Genomic DNA, 20,505 nt, shown 5'->3' on the forward strand with positions numbered 1-20,505 from the left:
TGTAGCCAGGTCTCCCGTTTCGCTCACCGAGGCGGGGGTGTGTGTGTGTGTACAATTTCTTTCATCTTCCTTTGTTGCCGTAGGTACCTGAAGAAACCCTTCTTGTTATTTTTCAGGTCCCTAGCCAAGTTCAGCTCCAGCTGTGCCTTGGCTTTCCTGATCCTCTCCTTCCACTCCCGGCCCATTTCCCTATAACCTTCCCAGGATGTGTATCCCTGCCTCCACCGCCTATGCATTTTGGTTTTGTGTTTTAGTTTGGCTAAGAGGTCTTGACTTAGACAAGCTGGCCTCCTGCCTCCCCTGCCTGACTTCTTGCACGCCGGGATTGAGAGCTCTAGCGCCCTAAGAAAAATGTCTTTCAATATCTCCCAGCTCTTGTTCGCTCCTTTATCTCCGAGGGCAGTTTCCCAAGGGATCCCACGCACTAGCGCCCTAAAGAGCCGGAAGTTTGCCTTTCTGAGGTTTAGGGTCCTGACTCTACTCTTTACCCGTCCTGTACCCCTCAAGACTGAGAATTCCACCAGGGCATGATCGCTGCAGCCCAGGGGAAGGCAGAGGCTCACCCAGGACTCAAACCCTGGCCTTTTTACATCAAAAAGCGGAATACCTCCTTGCAGAGAAGAGTTACAGAGGGGAGGTGCAATTTGTCTTAAGTGGCTTGATTTGGTTTGATTTAGTTTGGAATGGTATTGTTTGAGTTTGTGTTTGGTTTGTTTGGGAAGGTTGGGTTGGGTTGCACTGTGCTGGGTTGGGCGCGGCTGAGTTGGGTTTGGTTAGGTTAGGTTTGGCTTGGTTTCCCAACAAGGACAGTGGGCTTTGTGTGTGTGCAGCAGGTGTGCATGAGCACGCACCTCTTGACATATGCATTCAGTGAGGCCTGTGACGATCACACTGTTCAGCAGTCCTTGTGGCTCACCCTCTGCCCAAGTCCTATGGACATCAGCACTACATCAAAGGGGAGGCCAAAGAGCTGAGCTGGTCGCTCTCATCAGGAAGGTCCAGCTGCTTCACTCCTGGATGTGAATGGTGTTGTTCCTAGAGGATGTCACCTTTGCTTTTCTTCTTCCCACCGGGCATATGAGTTCAGCTCAGAGGGTTTAATGTTTACCGAAAAACAAGTCTATCAAAGGAATGGGCAGATGTTCAAAGAGCCTTATGACTCCTTGCCTGAGGGTGATCCAAGCCAAAATGGACTTGTTTTTCTCCTCATGCTCACCCCGGAGGCCAACAGCCTCTGTGGGATGTGGTAAAGGCAGGGAACCAGAGCTCCCAGGTGCTTTTGTGGGGTCAGGGTCAGAGCGAGATAGTTCCCTTACTGGGTCCAGGAAAGTTGAAGACTGCAAGAGCTGGGCAGAGCATGAGCCAAAAAGAGGCTGGCTGGCCATTGCCCAAATGTCTGACTATACCTGCAGAGCACATGAGCCTCTGCTGTTCAGGCCAAGGCCCTGAGTTGGGAACAACGGCGAGGTGACTTCAGGTGCTGAATTCCTGAAGGGCAGTGTGCGGTGGGGAGGGGCGGTGGTGGCGGCTCTGCTCCAGGAATGCGCGTGGCCAGCATGCCCCTTAGCGTCTCTGCGAGCAGCTGAGACAAGATGGACAACAACGTCCTGTGGCCTTAGGGAGCAACATAATGAGTGCTGCACCTCAAAGGGCACATTTCAGTCTTGCCCATGTGTTAGATGGGAGCAAGACCTCTCTCAGATGAAAGGGGGAAAGATGTGATCATCCAGGGGAGCTTTGCAAGCAAATACTGCTAGTTAACAAAGTGCTTCATGCATAAAGAACGCTTCAGGTCCCCCGAGGCTTGGAGACGGTATAAAAGCCCACGCGTCTCCACGCCTGCCATCCACTGCCCTTGCTGCCGTCTCCTCAGTCAGGTAGGTAAGTCTGAACCCACCCGGGCTCTTTCTGCAGGCGCGCTTGTGGTTCTGACCCGTCCTCTTCCCTCGGCTTCCGTCTCGTGCTCATGCCCTGCTCTGTGTTTCAGCTCTGCCTCCCTCGCCGAGACATGTCTTGCTACAGACCCTGCCTCCCTTTCCCCTGCGGACCAGCCCCCCTTGCAAACAGCTGCAACGAGCCCTGTGTTCTGCGGTGCGCTGACTCCACCACCGTGATCGAACCCTCCCCGGTGGTGGTGACCCTGCCGGGCCCCATCCTCACCTCTTTCCCTCAGAGCACAGCCGTGGGATCCTCTCTGTCAGCTGCTGTTGGGAGCTCCCTCAGCGCTGGGGGAGTTCCCATCTCTTCCGGGGGCGCCCTTGGATTTGGGAGATTCACAGGCCTCGGGAGCGGTCTGTGTGGGCCCCTGCGTTCGTGCAATCTGTATTGTTAGGGCCAGCGGGTCGCTCACGTTGCAAAGAACAACCAGGAACGCAGAAACGAGATCTGGATCCAGGACTGGGGAGATGCCTGTGGTTTCCCGATGCGTGGGACACCTGCCTCTCCCCTTGAATGGAAGGGAGCCGTGTGTCACCCCTTGACATCGTGCCCTTCTTGCTCTTATTCTTCCTGTGCTTTCCTTGCTACCCCCAGGTAGCCCACTCATCCTCCCTCCTGGGCTTCATAGCTTTCGCCTTTGACCAAGGCAACAGAACGTCACCCGCCCTTGCTGTAGATGGGAGAGGATTCTCACCGGCTGCGGCTGCAATGGGAGAAAGGCGCGCCTTGCGGGCGCTTTGCATCCCGCTGCCCTGTGGAGCCATGTCCTCTTGCCCTGTGGAGCCCTCGACCTCTCATGCTCAGCGCTCTTCCCCCTCCCCTCAAAATGCACACTTTCTGTTCTCATTAAAGAGGTGCCACATCCCAGCCTGAGTCTCCTCGTGTTTCTTTCTCCTGAAATTGCAACTTTCTCCTGGGCAACGCGTGCTGTGGGGCTGGTGATTTTCTCCACAGGTCGATGCGCAGACTCCTGCTCAGCCGTTCCACGCTGCCCTTGCCTCATCCCTGGCCATGTGCAGGCCGTTCGCTTTGAAATGGACTTTCGCTTGGTCTCCCACCAAGCGTCCGCGGTGAGCGGAAGAGGATGGAAGTGGCGAGGCCCACCGGGGAAAGGCAGAGAGGGGCATTTGGAAGCATGCTGGTGGAGAGGGGGGGGACCTCTTTCTCCTGCCAGCCGCCCTGTGCCCAGCTCTGTGTTCACCGGGCACAGAACCAGTGCAGGCAGTTTTGGTCGAGCCAGGGAAGGGACAGCCGGGCCCGGGAAGTAGCCTGTCCAAGTGGTGCCGCCTTGACCGTTTGAGGAAGGTGATGCTCACTCACAGGTATCACTGTCACTGATCTGTCCTAAGAGTCGATACTTGCCTGCGGGCAACAGGCACGAGGTGAGCTGAATGGCAGGTGGCGTTTTCGTGCACCGAGAAGTCCTGCCGGTACAAAGCGTGACCTGAAGTGATATCGGGGCAGTTTCCTAGGCAGGCTGATCTTGTTTTTAACGGAGTGGAAGGGTTGGGACAAACGCCCAGGGCAAGCTCCTGCTTTGCCCAGGCGTGGCCCTGCGGTCGTCAGCCTGGAAGACTATCGCACGCGGAGTCAGTGATCACATCACGGCCAATCCCTATCACGAACACTGTGTGACTGCTACTTGCTCCTCAGAGGTGTAGATTTAGTCAGTGTGTATTCAATCATAGGCATGCGTGTACTGTTTTGTTCTGTCCACTTGAAATATTATGGGGCTGTTCTGCACCAGGCGCCTGGGGGAGGGATGTGACAGAGAAAGAAATGGTGCAGGCTTCTTTTCTGGATCTCGGTAAGAAAGGCCCAACGACAAGTGGCTTAGTAAAAAGCTGTTTTAATAAGACAGGGTAAGAAGGGGCATATAGACAGCGAGTAAATCTGACGTCCCTTCAGATGCTGGGCACCCTGCTGCCATGCAGCATCGGACCCCAGGAGCATTTTCCCACGGCGTGCTGCGTGGATCCCACGCGTGGGGAGGTTCCTCCTGCCTACCGTGCCATGGGGCCTTTTATTTTGTGTAACAAACAGAATCACGTGTCTTCTCCTGACAGGTTGGAGTGTTATCTCTGTCATAACATCCACCAGCGCGCAGCACAGGCCTGCACGGGGCACCCCAGCTGGTTCCCTTACAGCAGCTACTTCGCCTAACACATTGGGCCTTAAGTACAAGGCCCGGTCGAGCAGACGTGGCCTGTTCAAGGTCACGAACACAATGTCTACTGCAAGACTCCCCATACAATGACTTCTAGCACCAACGGTGTGCGCCGCTCCCAGGAACTCTAGGTTTATTAATATGTTAAGAATATTAGGGTCTGTCACCCAAGGGAGCCTTCAAAGCTAAGTCCACGTTCCAGGCCTGATTGCTGTCAGCGACTGATAACATTCTGAAGTTGTATGGTAATCAAGGCTCTGCAAGAGTGCAAGTGAATGCAGAGCTGGTGAACATCGCCACGGACGGCATCTGCGCAGCGTGCCATGCCCTGACCAATGGCTGCACCATCTTGGGGTTCCCAGCATCAGACGGGATGAAGGATTCTACGATTTGCTCTCACCGTTGCTACGTCAGTAATAAAATAATTATCTCCCTTGAAAGTGTTCATGCCTTTCTCATTGGGTTCCCAAAAGCGCCAGCACTTTGTGCTTCAATAGTGGCCCATCCACCTGTCTGCTGTGGGACACCCTGCAGCCACAGAGCAAAGGGTGTGTCGAGGTCCAGCTGAATGGCGGTGCAACAACCATCTGGTCTATCAGCCCCTCTTCCCAGTTTTGTATCGTCTGCATACTTGCTGAGGGTGCGCTCTGCCCCATGGTCCAGGTCATTCCTGAAGATGTTCAACAGCATTGGACCCCAGTATCAACCCCTGGACTGCACAGCTACCTCCACCACAGGCAAGGTTGTGATCCGGTAAGAGACTTGAGAGAGGACTCTGATCTGCTCAGTATCCTCCAAATCCACAGAATCATAGAAACATAAAATAGTTTGGGTTGGAAGGGTCCTTTAAACGTCATCTAGTCCACCTCCCCCCTCCCCCGGCAACGAGCAGCGACATCTTCCACTAGATCAGGTTGCTCAGAGCCCCGTCCAACCTGACCTTGAACGTTTCCAGGGACCGGGCATCTGCCACCTCTCTGGGCAACCTGTCCCAGTGTTTCACCACCCTCATCGTAAAAAAATTTCTTCCTTATATCTAGTCTAAATCTACCCTCTTTTAGTTTAAAACCATTCCCCCTTGTCCTATCGCAACAGGCCCTGCTAAAAAGTTTGTCCCCATCTTTCTTATAAGCCCCCTTTAAGTATTGAAAGGCCGCAATCAGGTCTCCCCGGAGCCTTCTCTTCTCCAGGCTGAACAACCCCAACTCTCTCAGCCTTTCTTCATAGGAGCGGTGTTCCATCCCTCTGATCATTCTTGTGGCCCTCCTCCGGACCCGCTCCAACAGGTCCGTGTCGTCCCTGTGCTGAGGACTCCAGCGCTGGACGCAGTACTCCAGGTGGGGTCTCACCAGAGCGGAGTAGAGGGGCAGAATCCCCTCCCTCGACCTGCTAGCCACGCTTCTTTTGATGCAGCCCAGGATACGGTTGGCCTTCTGGGCTGCGAGTGCACATTGCCGGCTCGTGTCCAGCTTTTCATCCACCAGCACCCCCAAGTCCTTCTCCGCAGGGCTGCTCTCAATCCCTTCATCCCCCAGCCTGTACCGATACCGGGGGTTGCCCCGACCCAGGTGCAGGACCTTGCACTTGGCCTTGTTGAACCTCACGAGGTTCACATGGGCCCACTTCTCGAGCTTGTCCAGGTCCCTCTGGATGGCGTCCCGTCCCTCAGGCATGACAGCCACACCACTCAGGCTGGTGTCATCTGCAAACTTGCTGAGGGTGCTCATGATCCCACGTCTATGTCATTGATGAAGATATTAAACAGTACAGGTCCCAGTACGGATCTCTGAGGGACACCACTTGTCACCAGTCTCCGTCTGGACATTGAGCCGTTGACCGCTACCCTGTGGATGCCACCATCCAGCCAATTCCTTGTCCACCGAACAGTCCACCCATCAAATCCGTCTCTCTCTCCAATTTAGAGGGAAGGATGTTGTGGGGGACTGCCAGAGTTCAAGGAGCGTCTGGACGACGCTCTTAGTCATATGGTTTAGTTTTAGGTAGTCCTGCGAGGAGCAGGGAGTTGGTCTCGATGATCCTTATGGGTCCCTTCCAACTCGAGATATTCTGTGCTTCTATGACCATGCTCTTCTCTCTGCTGGACGCATTACTGTTCACACAGACAGAAGCACTCATGACAGACGCACAGTCACCATCCTTCCCATTTTCTTCATTGCCTGTGGCACAGGCCATCGCAGCCAAAATACTATATTAAACAACCTCCTCCTGCACGTTGCTTTCCAGCTTCTCTTGCCATCCTGCATGACTCAGAAGGGATGTCTCAGAGGAATAAGGTTTTTCCAGCCACCAGCACGTTTACCATCCCATAAGCAGCTACAAGAGGCCACATGGAATCGTAGAATAGTTTGGGTTGCAAGGGACCTTGAAGATCGTCTAGTTCCAACCCCGCTGCCATGGGCAGGGGTACCTTCCACTAGGCCAGGTTGCTCAAAGGCCCATCCAACCTGGCCGTGAACACTTCCAGGGAGGGGGCATCCACAACTTCTCTGGACGACCTGTTCCAGTGTCTCACCACCATCACAGTAAAGAATTTTGTCCAAATAGCTAATCTAAACCTACCCTCTTTCGGTTTAAAACTGTTGCCCCTGCTCTCAATCCACTCATCGTCCAGCTTGTATCCATGCTTGGGACTGCCCCGACCCAGGTGCAGGACCTTGCCCTTGGCCTTGTTGAACGTCGTGAGGTTCACACGGGCCCACCTCTCTAGCCTGTCAAGGTCCCTCTGGATGGCATCCCTTCCCTCTAGAGTATCAACCGCACCACTCAGCTTGGTGTCATCCACAAACTTGCTGAGGGTGCACTCAATCCCACCGTCCATGTCCCCGACAAAAATGTTAAATAACACTGGTCCCAGTACGGACCCCTGAGGGACACCACTCGTCACTAGTCTCCACCCGGACATCGAGCCGTTGGCCACAGCTCTTTGGGTGCGACCATCCAGCCAGTTCCTCATCCACCGAGTGGTCCACCCGTCAAATCCATGTCTCTCCATTTTAGAGACAAGGATGTTGTGCGGGACGGCGTCAAATGCTTCGCACAAGTAGATGACATCAGTCGCTCCTCCCTTATCCACCAATGTTGTAACCCCGTCGTAGAAGGCCACTAAGTTTGTCAGGCACGATTTGCCCTTAGTGAAGCCATGTTGGCTGCCACCAATCACCTCTCTCTTTTCCTAACTATGCCTTAGCATAGTTTCCAGGAGGACCTGCTCTATGATCTTGCTTGGGCACAGAGGTGAGACTGACCGGGCTGCAGTTCCCCAAGGTCTCCCTTTTTTTCCCTTTTTAAAAATGGGGGTTGTGTTTCCCCTTTTCCATGACCGGGAATTTCACCAGTTGCCACGACTTTTCAGATTTGATGGATAGTGGCTTAGCAACTTCTTCTGCCAGTTCCTTCAGGACCTTCGGATGCATCTCATCAGGTCCCACGGACTTGTGCACATTCAGGTTCCTTAGACGGTCTTGAACCTGTTCTTCTTCTACAGCGGGCGGTACTTCATTCTCCCAGTCCCTGCCTTTGGATTCTGCGAATTGGGCGGCGTGGCTAGAACACTTGCCCGTGAAGACCGGGGCAAAAAAGTTGTTGAGTACCGCAGCCTTCTCCGTGTCGGTTGTAGCCAGGTCTCCCGTTTCGCTCACCGAGGCGGGGGTGTGTGTGTGTGTACAATTTCTTTCATCTTCCTTTGTTGCCGTAGGTACCTGAAGAAACCCTTCTTGTTATTTTTCAGGTCCCTAGCCAAGTTCAGCTCCAGCTGTGCCTTGGCTTTCCTGATCCTCTCCTTCCACTCCCGGCCCATTTCCCTATAACCTTCCCAGGATGTGTATCCCTGCCTCCACCGCCTATGCATTTTGGTTTTGTGTTTTAGTTTGGCTAAGAGGTCTTGACTTAGACAAGCTGGCCTCCTGCCTCCCCTGCCTGACTTCTTGCACGCCGGGATTGAGAGCTCTAGCGCCCTAAGAAAAATGTCTTTCAATATCTCCCAGCTCTTGTTCGCTCCTTTATCTCCGAGGGCAGTTTCCCAAGGGATCCCACGCACTAGCGCCCTAAAGAGCCGGAAGTTTGCCTTTCTGAGGTTTAGGGTCCTGACTCTACTCTTTACCCGTCCTGTACCCCTCAAGACTGAGAATTCCACCAGGGCATGATCGCTGCAGCCCAGGGGAAGGCAGAGGCTCACCCAGGACTCAAACCCTGGCCTTTTTACATCAAAAAGCGGAATACCTCCTTGCAGAGAAGAGTTACAGAGGGGAGGTGCAATTTGTCTTAAGTGGCTTGATTTGGTTTGATTTAGTTTGGAATGGTATTGTTTGAGTTTGTGTTTGGTTTGTTTGGGAAGGTTGGGTTGGGTTGCACTGTGCTGGGTTGGGCGCGGCTGAGTTGGGTTTGGTTAGGTTAGGTTTGGCTTGGTTTCCCAACAAGGACAGTGGGCTTTGTGTGTGTGCAGCAGGTGTGCATGAGCACGCACCTCTTGACATATGCATTCAGTGAGGCCTGTGACGATCACACTGTTCAGCAGTCCTTGTGGCTCACCCTCTGCCCAAGTCCTATGGACATCAGCACTACATCAAAGGGGAGGCCAAAGAGCTGAGCTGGTCGCTCTCATCAGGAAGGTCCAGCTGCTTCACTCCTGGATGTGAATGGTGTTGTTCCTAGAGGATGTCACCTTTGCTTTTCTTCTTCCCACCGGGCATATGAGTTCAGCTCAGAGGGTTTAATGTTTACCGAAAAACAAGTCTATCAAAGGAATGGGCAGATGTTCAAAGAGCCTTATGACTCCTTGCCTGAGGGTGATCCAAGCCAAAATGGACTTGTTTTTCTCCTCATGCTCACCCCGGAGGCCAACAGCCTCTGTGGGATGTGGTAAAAGCAGGGAACCAGAGCTCCCAGGTGCTTTTGTGGGGTCAGGGTCAGAGCGAGATAGTTCCCTTACTGGGTCCAGGAAAGTTGAAGACTGCAAGAGCTGGGCAGAGCATGAGCCAAAAAGAGGCTGGCTGGCCATTGCCCAAATGTCTGACTATACCTGCAGAGCACATGAGCCTCTGCTGTTCAGGCCAAGGCCCTGAGTTGGGAACAACGGCGAGGTGACTTCAGGTGCTGAATTCCTGAAGGGCAGTGTGCGGTGGGGAGGGGCGGTGGTGGCGGCTCTGCTCCAGGAATGCGCGTGGCCAGCATGCCCCTTAGCGTCTCTGCGAGCAGCTGAGACAAGATGGACAACAACGTCCTGTGGCCTTAGGGAGCAACATAATGAGTGCTGCACCTCAAAGGGCACATTTCAGTCTTGCCCACGTGTTAGATGGGAGCAAGACCTCTCTCAGATGAAAGGGGGAAAGATGTGATCATCCAGGGGAGCTTTGCAAGCAAATACTGCTAGTTAACAAAGTGCTTCATGCATAAAGAACGCTTCAGGTCCCCCGAGGCTTGGAGACGGTATAAAAGCCCACGCGTCTCCACGCCTGCCATCCACTGCCCTTGCTGCCGTCTCCTCAGTCAGGTAGGTAAGTCTGAACCCACCCGGGCTCTTTCTGCAGGCGCGCTTGTGGTTCTGACCCGTCCTCTTCCCTCGGCTTCCGTCTCGTGCTCATGCCCTGCTCTGTGTTTCAGCTCTGCCTCCCTCGCCGAGACATGTCTTGCTACAGACCCTGCCTCCCTTTCCCCTGCGGACCAGCCCCCCTTGCAAACAGCTGCAACGAGCCCTGTGTTCTGCGGTGCGCTGACTCCACCACCGTGATCGAACCCTCCCCGGTGGTGGTGACCCTGCCGGGCCCCATCCTCACCTCTTTCCCTCAGAGCACAGCCGTGGGATCCTCTCTGTCAGCTGCTGTTGGGAGCTCCCTCAGCGCTGGGGGAGTTCCCATCTCTTCCGGGGGCGCCCTTGGATTTGGGAGATTCACAGGCCTCGGGAGCGGTCTGTGTGGGCCCCTGCGTTCGTGCAATCTGTATTGTTAGGGCCAGCGGGTCGCTCACGTTGCAAAGAACAACCAGGAACGCAGAAACGAGATCTGGATCCAGGACTGGGGAGATGCCTGTGGTTTCCCGATGCGTGGGACACCTGCCTCTCCCCTTGAATGGAAGGGAGCCGTGTGTCACCCCTTGACATCGTGCCCTTCTTGCTCTTATTCTTCCTGTGCTTTCCTTGCTACCCCCAGGTAGCCCCCTCATCCTCCCTCCTGGGCTTCATAGCTTTCGCCTTTGACCAAGGCAACAGAACGTCACCCGCCCTTGCTGTAGATGGGAGAGGATTCTCACCGGCTGCGGCTGCAATGGGAGAAAGGCGCGCCTTGCGGGCGCTTTGCATCCCGCTGCCCTGTGGAGCCATGTCCTCTTGCCCTGTGGAGCCCTCGACCTCTCATGCTCAGCGCTCTTCCCCCTCCCCTCAAAATGCACACTTTCTGTTCTCATTAAAGAGGTGCCGCATCCCAGCCTGAGTCTCCTCGTGTTCCTTTCTCCTGAAATTGCAACTTTCTCCTGGGCAACGCGTGCTGTGGGGCTGGTGATTTTCTCCACAGGTCGATGCGCAGACTCCTGCTCAGCCGTTCCACGCTGCCCTTGCCTCATCCCTGGCCATGTGCAGGCCGTTCGCTTTGAAATGGACTTTCGCTTGGTCTCCCACCAAGCGTCCGCGGTGAGCGGAAGAGGATGGAAGTGGCGAGGCCCACCGGGGAAAGGCAGAGAGGGGCATTTGGAAGCATGCTGGTGGAGAGGGGGGGGACCTCTTTCTCCTGCCAGCCGCCCTGTGCCCAGCTCTGTGTTCACCGGGCACAGAACCAGTGCAGGCAGTTTTGGTCGAGCCAGGGAAGGGACAGCCGGGCCCGGGAAGTAGCCTGTCCAAGTGGTGCCGCCTTGACCGTTTGAGGAAGGTGATGCTCACTCACAGGTATCACTGTCACTGATCTGTCCTAAGAGTATCGTGCGGGCAACAGGCACGACGTGAGCTGAATAGTAGCTCACGCAACCCCTGGCAAGCTGCTTTTGGTCCTCCTGCCAGTTCTTGTTCCTGCTGAACCTCATTCCGTGTCCTCTCTCATGGTTTCCTCTTTGTAGGAGGTTAGGGGCTCAGCAAGGACTGCAATCCAGAACAAGGCTGTTTCTCACTAGCTTCAGGCCCTTTTCTGCCAACAGCTCAGTCCAATGAAGGAGCATAGGCAGGACTGAGACAGAGTGGACCTCTGCTTCTGAGGTCATTCTGAGAGCCAGGTGGATGACTGACTTTGCCACAGTGTGTCTCTGCCAGACCTTTCAATCCACCAGGCAGATGACTAAAACACTCTCGTGTCTCCCCACTGACTCTGGTGGAGTGATCCGCTTCTCCTCTTTCACTCCTCTCATGAGACTATGTTATTCTCTCTGCCAGACGCATTATAGTTCACACAGACAGAAGTACTCATGACAGACACACAGTCACCATTCGTGTTTTCTTCATCATTTCTAGCTCAGGCCATTGCAGCTGAAATACTTATACTAAACAACCATCTCCCGCATGTTGCTCTGCAGTTTCTCTTTCCATCCCGCATTACTCAGAAGTTATGTCTCAGAGGAATAAGATTTTTCCAGCCACCAGCATGTTTACCATCTCACAAGCAGCTACTAGAGGCCACATGGTGCAGGAAGTTTGCATTTGCCCTTGTGGCCTGGGCCATGAGAGCTGAGATGTCCTGAGATACTGTGAAGATCTGAGCCATATCTCAGGAACTGAAGTGTTGCAGGGCATTGATGTTTCTGCACCTACTCCAGGGAGAGAATCATTGCACAGGAAAGGAGTAGCTCCATCTCCCCTTGTCTGTCTGTCTTTATAGCCAAGAACAGAGAACCTGCTTCCTGCAGCTGTTCTCCTCCTCATCAACTGCATTTGCAATCACACCCAAAGGAAAGCAGGGTTCACAGTGGGGAGGCTATGGAGGGCAAATAACATTGGCACAGCATCACCTACAGGAGTAGAGCCTAGAGGAGTAGAGCCAAGCTTCTGTCCCTGGCAAAGCCACACAGCACATTTCTAAGCAACCAGGTCTGCAGGCTGTAGTCCCTCCTCTGTTCCCCACAGGTCTCCTTCTTGGAGGAGGTGGGTTCCTACACGGCAGGACAGGCATTCCTGGGGAGACCTCCTGCCCAGAAGCATGAACCCACCAGCACATCTGCCTCCATGATCCAAATCTCCTTCTGTGGGAGCATTGTCACTGCTTTCTGGCATCCTTCTCTAAACCCATATGGCCAGAAGAACTCTGGAGAAGGGAAAGGAAGATGACAGCAAGTCCAGGGCTTGGGACACAAGAAAGAGGCTTGCAGAAAAGCTCAACAGTTCTTCCTTAGCAGCTAATCAAACCTTTCTGCCCCACCTGACACTTGAAGAGACTCACCTGGTAGTCAGATGACCTTTGAGGAAAGTCTTTTCTTCAGCACTGTGGAGAATGGTCTTTTGGGCTCTGACAGAGTTGGATGCCAACACGGGGTTGCACCAAGCCCAGAGGCCTCACTATTCGTGTGCTATAGGGAGGGAGCCCCAGGATGCTCAAGGGCCTGTGAAACTTCCCTAGCCACATTGCAGGAGTTGTCAGTGGTGTCATTCTCTCCCATGGGGGATAGTTGAAAAGCAACAGGCACCATTTCCTAACCTTGACACAAACCGGGGTGGGACAAACTTCTTGTCCTGCGTGAACGCACCCAGCTCAGTCCTGTTGTATACACAGCATTTTCCCTCATCACTGCAGCAGCAGAGCAACCGGGGAAGTTCCCTCTGTGGTGGGCACTTTTGGAACTCCATAAGTGAAGGGGAAAACAAGACATGATAAAGCAGAGAAGCCCACCTCACCTGATGTACACTCCTGTTCCCCCTGTGTTACACTGCCTGCTCTTGATCCAGAGCAAAAGGCATCAGGGTGCAGAGAAAACTTGGTCTTTCCCTGGAGGCTGGGATGTGGGCTGGGATCATGGATGCTGCCGTTACATCTACCCTTGGGACTGTCCTGATATGGAAGAGAGCATCCCTGGTAGCCCTTGATGGGTTTCTCTGCAATGCAGTAGATGAGCATGTTTGGCTGCTATGTGGAAGGCTGCTGGGTTAAACATCCCAGGGATTGTGTCCTCTTGGCAGTGGAGCTGGGAGGAGGTGAAGAGCTCTGTATCTATGTCTCATTCTCTCCAATAGACAACTCATTCATGAAGGACAAGTCCTCATCTCCTTCCTGAGTCTGGACACTGGTCCTGCTTCTTCCTTCCTGCTTTCATTGGCAGAAATGCTTTCACCCCTGACAAAATGTGTCCACATTTCTGTCACTGAAAAGCTGCTCACGCATGCTGTCCCACTGCTGAGGCTACGCAAGAATGTGAGAAAATGCATGGCTACCTATGCTATCCCATTTCTCCTTCTTGTGCTATCCCCAATAAGTGATACTTTAACCAAGATCTTGCAGAGCCTGAGAGCTTAATGAGATCCATAATGATCCCATGCACTGATGCATTACAAGACTTTCACCACCCTTACTTTGAGGGACATCCTGCATTAGCCACACACCCTCATATACCCCAACCCTTCCCTGTGTCCTCAGAGGAAAGTCTCAGTGCCCACCACACAGGAGGCTCCAACAGCACTGGCTTTGGAGAGACAGTCCCCAGCATTTCTTGGTGGGATAGCAGTGTTGGCTGCTCTCCCATCCCTGAGAGGAAAACTGAGTTCCCCTCCAGAGATGAGGCTCCCTTTGCCTATAATTGTGATGCTGCCCTGGCAAGAGTACTGCCCTACTTGGACCTAGATATCACAGCCCTGCCCTGGGCATCAGGGTTTTCAAGGTGCACTTGATAGTGTTTCAGTCTGTTATGCTGAAGATCCTGCTTTGAAGGCTCAGAGAAAGCAGCACCTCAGACCCATGCCCTCATAGTGGGCCTGGTCAGAGCAACTGTCAGCAAGTTCTGTGCAGGGACAAAGCAGTCAGCATTCATCCCTCTCAGATCTCAGCTTGACTTCATTTTCCAGCAAGAGAAAATGTCAGTTTCTGAGCAGGCAGGCAGGCTGGCCAGCCCTTTGGTGCCCAAGACAGGTGACTTGGATCCTGAGGCAACCTCGGCTTTCAAATCACTTCTGTCAGCATTTAATCCCAGTGCATTGTTTGCAAGGAAAGCCCTGGGGCTCATGCATCTCCTGCACCATCCCTAGTCAGGTCCTGAGAACTGATGTTCTGTTTTTTGGAGTTTCTTATTCACAAGAGAGAAGAAAAAAAAAATGCTCTAAAAGCTTCGTGCTACTGCATCAATCCAACTTCACTGCTTGCCCTGGAGAAGGGATCGAGTCCAGCAAAGGGCCAGCACACATGCCTTTGCTCCTGGCTTCCTCTTAAAGATGGTGCAGACAACAAGATGTTCTCTGGTTTTCCAGAGTACATGCTATGTTTTTCATTTGGTGTTCAGCTGCTTAGCATTTGTGCTGACAACTGCCAATGTCTTGGCTGGGTCACTATGGAGTAGGGGATGCCTATTTTCTCCTTTACTCCAGCATGTGTGCAAAAAGTGTGTGTGTGTGTGTATGTGTTCAGGAAATAGTACCTGACTTGTTACCATGTGTGTGTTTTGCTTCCATCTGGGTTTTGAAAAGTCCCTTCTGGGTAGATTGCCCTTCTGGGCAATAAATGGAGTATCTGTCTCCCGTTGAGTTTCCTTTAAGTACTGAGGCCAAATTCATGCCTTATGATGGTATATAACCTCCAGCTGTATGTCTTCCCCTGCAGGCCTGCAGAGCTGCAGTCTTTACTGCTGTCTTCTGCATGGGGTTCAGATGTGCATCACAGTGCCTGGGCCACTTAGCTGGGAAAGTATCAGCCCCTAAATGTGAATATTCAGGGTTCAAGTCCTTGTTCAGGAGACAGCTTGGCTATGTGATGCATTTGCAGACTTGAGGAAAGCACGGCAACACCAAGCACCATGCAGTGAGGGTAGGATAACTTGGAAAACTGTGTCTCCACAGACAGGACTAAGCTCAGAGGAGTAAGGGCTAGCATTCACTGGGTTTGTTGCACTGGGAATTACCTAGAAAAGGTAACAGGAGGCAATCCCAGAGGATGTGCCCTGGAAAGCAATTTGCTTCTGCCTTCCCTGGACTACTTGCAAAGTCTATGTTCCTGTGATCTCTCTTCAGGCACACAACAGTCTATCATGCCCTCAGCTGGAAGGAGCCTTGCTTATGTCTCTGCCCTCTTGGAGAGGTGTTTGCATACTTGCTTTTGGTGGCTGCCAGGTACAACACAGACTCTGGAAATGAGACACTGCATCTAAAGATGGACTCAGCACATGTGGACAGCACAGCAGAGCTAGGCAGAGCCGTATCTCTGTGAACTTGGCAGATGATGCCTGAATCAGAAAACATCTTCCTTCCTTTTCTCCCCCCACCCCAAAAAACCAAACCAAACCAAACCAAACAAAATCAAACCAAAACAAACCAAAACAAAACCAAATAAAACAACTACGGGAAATTAGTTTCTGAAGAGTTTCTGTTTCATTGTGATGTTCTGCTCATTTTCCAAGTAAACCAGGTTGAACTCCTTAGACCTGGGGAGTGTGCAAAGTTGGCGTGCATACCAGAAACAGTACCTGCCTTGCACCTACCTGCATGTTTGATTTTCTGGTTGAATGCTCAAAAAACCATCCTGTGCTGTAACAGTGTAAATACAAGTGAGAGCGCAATGCTTTTGGCCGTCCAGGGAGGCCTTTTCTTACCCTCTGAGAGCATCCTGTCAGCCCGTGGCTTGTCTCTGGGAACTGCTGACCATGGGCTGTGCCAGGAGCACCTGCTTGCAGGCAAGAGAGATATAGAGACATATACATGTTCATATGTATGCGCACAGAAATGTGTCTGCATACATGTGTGTCTCTACACAAATCCTTATGGAACACATTGAACAAAACACGTGAAAAGATTTAGAGTCTCTGAAAATAATATTCTACCTTCAAAAAAGAAAACTGATTATTTAATGAAAATTTACAAGCTGACATGTTGTGTTTTCATTTTTATACATTATGTATGACATGTGTAAAGACTAAAATCTGTAGATTGAAGTAGTATAATGTTTTGAAGTTTTATACTTTTAATAAGACTGATGAAAGATCCTCTATATAAGCATCTTTTATCTTAAAAATCTGAAATGTTCCTCAAATAGTTACAGCAAAATCACAGAGAGGAAGAAGTGTGGAAATATCAGACCATATACAAAGGAAGTCAGCCAAACAAGTTTTTGTTTTTCACACTTTTCACTGGTAGTAATTTGAGAAAGATATTTGGAAAAAAACAAAATTCAGACAATTAAAACTACTTCAAATAATCAAGATTATTATTATGAGACATAAGAGCATACTGAAAATGTAAATAAGCCACAATTCAGATACATGTCTTTAGAATTGTTTATGAACTCTGAAACAATTCTGTTGACATCTGTAATAAAAATTGTTAGCTGTATAAAACAGGAAGAAAATGTTTTCTTTCCTCTTTCCATTTCTTCATCCCTTAAAGCAGTCTTTAAAATGTTATGCAAACACAAGACATGGTAGCTATCTCAGTACAAATTTTGGTGGAGATCAATGCCTTCTGTGGTTATGTCACACAACTCTTAACATTTTTGAAAAAGAACTGTGTTCAACTGTGTTGAAACTGTGTTTCAAAACTGTGTTTTCAAAAGACCCAGAAAGTGAGATTTGTGAGGTGGAGTCTGATGGTATGAAATGTTGTCTTGCAACATTAGAGGATGGGCTGAAGGTGGGTTTAGTCTCCTTGTCACATGGGTGGAGTTCATTTCATCTGCATGCAAGTCCTTACAATGCAAGGGTGGGATTTGATACTTTTCCCAATCACATTTATGTAGGTGTTTCCAAGTAAGTTTGGTGTCTAAGCTCCCATTAGAGTCAAAGGAGATTTGGAGCTTGATTCAGTTACTTGAACATGTGTGTTTAGTGCTATTTGAGATGCCCAGGGATGTCCAGGACTTCCTCATGGGTCTGCCAGAGATGACACAGACATCTATGATAGCCCATAGATGACACTATGGCATATCCATGACCTCCTAAATTATAATCAGGAGTTCAGTTCCAAAACCTTATGGCGTTTCAAATGACACTTGATGTCTGTCTGAAAGTAGACAGACAGTGAGTCACTGGAGTCCAGTGACTGATTCCTTTGCTTATATAGAATAGACATGCACTGGGTCACATGTATCACTCCATAGACTCCACTGACCATGGCCCAACCCATGTACCTAATAGCACGTGTCTATGCTATTGGAGATGTCCCCCGGCATCTTGCCTGCTCCCCAGCCACTACTGCAGAAGGAAAAATGTGTTCTGTATGTGCCATGTCATATCTCCAAGCCCATGTGGATGGCTGAAATGTCCCAGGGGATTTCAGGTGACAGTAGATGCCTCTGAACACACACAACTAAATTGAGCCAGTCAGATTAACTTGTCTCATAGAATCATAGAACCATAGAACCATAGAACCATAGAATTGAACCATAGAATGGTTTGGGTTGGAATGGACCTTAAACATCATCTAGCTCCACCCCCTGCCATGGGCAGGGACGTCTTTCACTATATCAGTTTGCTTAAAGCCCCATCCAACCTGACCTTGAATGCTTCCAATGATGGGGCATCCACAACTTCTCTGGGCAACCTCTTCCAGTGTCTCATCACCCTCATCATAAAACATTTCTTCCTTCTGTCCAATCTAAACCTACCCTCTGTCACTTTAAAATTATTGCCCCTTATCCTGTCACTACAGGCCTTGATAAAAAGTATTTCTCCATCTTTCTTACAAGCCCCCTTAGGTACTGAAAGGCTGCAATAAGGTCTTCCCAGAGCCTTCTCTTCTCTAGGCTGAACAACCCCAACTCTCTCAGCCTTTCTTCATAGGATAGGTGTTCAGGTCTTTGGATCATTTTTGTGGCCCTCCTCTGGACCTGCTCGAACAGGTCCATGTCTTTCTTAAACTGGGGACCCCAGAACTGGGTGAAGCAATCCAGGTGAGGTCTCACTAGAGCAGAGTAGAAGGGCAGAATCACCTCCCTTGACCTGCTGGGCGTACTTCTTTTGATGCAGCCCAGTGTACAATTGGCTTTCTGGACTGCAAGTGCATATCACTGGCTCATATCCAATTTTTCACCCACCAGTATCCCCAAATCCTTCTCTGCAGGGCTACTCTCAATCAGTTCATCCCCTAGTCCGTATTGATATTGGGGATTGCCCTCATCCAGGTGCAGGACCTTGCACTTGACTTTGTTGAACTTTATGATGTTCGCATGGGCCCAACTCTCTAGCCTGTCAAAGTCCATCTCAATAGCATCCCTTCCATCTAGTATGTCATAGACATCTGGGGAGTAATTCTTATGCTTAAAGGTATGTGCCTAGGATCACATGGGACATCCTTCTGTATCCAAGATCTTCATGTGATACTGGCAACTGTAACTTAATGGAGATTCACATGTTCTATAATGGCAGCTGGTGGCTATGCACTTCAAATGCCACCAGATACTCCTGTTAAGACACCTAATTACTTTTTTTAAACTCTGGTGAGCTGAGTGCCTTCTTATCCTAAAGTCCTGTCACTGATCTTTCCTATATCCCCCTTGGCAATGTGCTGGTGCTTCTTCTGAGGTCAGATATTTGTGGATGGTTGTTCAGCTGAGGGGAACTAACCTAGAAGTTGTGGTAAAATAGCTTCATTCTCATTTTAAAGAGAGCCCCTTTCACCTCCCTATTCCTAAGGCTGTAGATAAAAGGGTTCAATATAGGGGTCACCCCAGAACAGAACAGAGAGACAACCTTGTCCGCATCCAGGGAATAGCTGGATTTGGGACGTATATAGATGAACACAACTGTCCCATAGAATAATGTCACTACAGTGAGATGTGAGAAGCAAGTAGAGAATGCTTTATACCTTTCTTTGGCAGACCCGATTTTGAGGATGGAGGAAATGATGAGGCCGTAGGACACCAAAGTGAGAAGAAAAGGCATCATGATGACAAAGGCAGCAGCCAGAATGATCTGTAGTTCACTCCAATAAGTGTCCACACACACCAGCATCAGCACTGGCTGGATCTCACAGAAGAAATGGTTGATCACGTTGGAGCCACAGAAGGGCAAAGAGAAAATAAATGTAGTGTGCCCAAGGGCCACAAGGTTGCCACATATCCATGAGGAAGCAGCCAGCTGCATGCATTCTTTCTTATTCATGATAACCATGTAATCCACAGGGTTGCATATGGCTCGGTAGCGGTCATATGCCATAGCAGCTAAGAGGCAGCACTCAGTCGCCCCAAAGAACAGAAAGAAATACATCTGCGCAGCACAACCTGCAAAAGAGATGGATGTATCACTTGAGAGAAGACTGACCAGCACTCTCAGCAGGGTGACAGAGGTGTAGCAGATCTCCAGAAATGACAAGTTTCTGAGGAAGAAGTACATGGGGGTGTGGAGGACAGGGTCCATGTTAATTACAAGAAGAATAATTAGGTTTCCCAGCACCATGATGATGTAAATACATAGAAATAGGATGAAGAAGATGACTTTCATATCTGGGCGATGAGAAAAACCCAGGATAACAAACGTGATTGCAGAAGTTTTATTTCCAGTGGTCCCTTCTTCAGAGGATTTCATCTTGGAACAATAAAGACACAGTGACAACAATGAAACAGCATGGTACATTTCTTAAGTCAAATAGCTCTGTTGTTAGCAGTAGCTTACATGAAATTCAGAAAGTCAATTCCAGTCCTAAAGCAATGCATCTACTGCTCTTTGAGAAGACTGATGATGTGCACCCTGGCCACCATCTGCCATGCAGGGAAGACAGGGTGCACTCAGGTGGATCTTGTGCCACATTTGTGAGCCTTGCGTGGATATGCTGGATAGCTTATGATATCTAAATCTATAGAGCTATGTTTAGGCTTCTCAATCACCTGTGAGATGTCTGTGTTTCAGATGCTGAAATCTTAGATGTCTTGATAAACAATCAGAACAAATCCCACCCAACCTGTCCAGCAGCCCATAAGTCTGTTTTTCCATCCTCCCACCTATTTGATATTAACCTGGTACGATGTCTGTGTTATATGCATGTTCTGTTAGAACAATAGTTGACCTCTGGAGAATTTTAGTTTAAATTCATAGTTTCATTCTACTCTCAGTCACCTTGAATTGGAGCTTGGACACATATGATAGTTACAAATCTTAAAATGAAGGAGATGACCTGTCATGGTGCACTCTCTCTTTTGAAAGCTTAGGAAGCATTGGATGACAAGTTCAGATCTCTGCGTATGCATGGACATTTAGGCGCTTATACATAGGTGTCCTATGCTGTTTCGTATGTCTCAGTTATCCAAGTCAACTGCACAGGATTTGCAGATCTTCATTAGGATTGAGAC

The 20,505-nt window shown here is 50.4% G+C and overlaps 1 protein-coding gene across 1 annotated transcript; it reads right to left on the minus strand.

Moving 5' to 3' along the window:
* Positions 1 to 18,784: 18,784 nt before the first annotated feature.
* On the minus strand, positions 18,785 to 19,708 carry LOC143173464 (olfactory receptor 10C1-like). The gene has a single exon (XM_076363729.1). It carries the CDS (start codon positions 19,658 to 19,660, stop codon positions 18,785 to 18,787), a length of 876 nt encoding a protein of 291 aa, XP_076219844.1. The 5' UTR covers positions 19,661 to 19,708.
* Positions 19,709 to 20,505: the final 797 nt, after the last annotated feature.

Source organism: Aptenodytes patagonicus, unplaced genomic scaffold, assembly GCF_965638725.1.
Source record: "Aptenodytes patagonicus unplaced genomic scaffold, bAptPat1.pri.cur scaffold_82, whole genome shotgun sequence".
NCBI lineage: Eukaryota > Metazoa > Chordata > Aves > Sphenisciformes > Spheniscidae > Aptenodytes > Aptenodytes patagonicus.

Coding starts and splice junctions, on each gene's coding strand:
- LOC143173464 (XM_076363729.1), bottom strand. CDS start 19,660: ATGAAAGTCATCTTCTTCATCCTATTTCTATGTATTTACATCATCATG.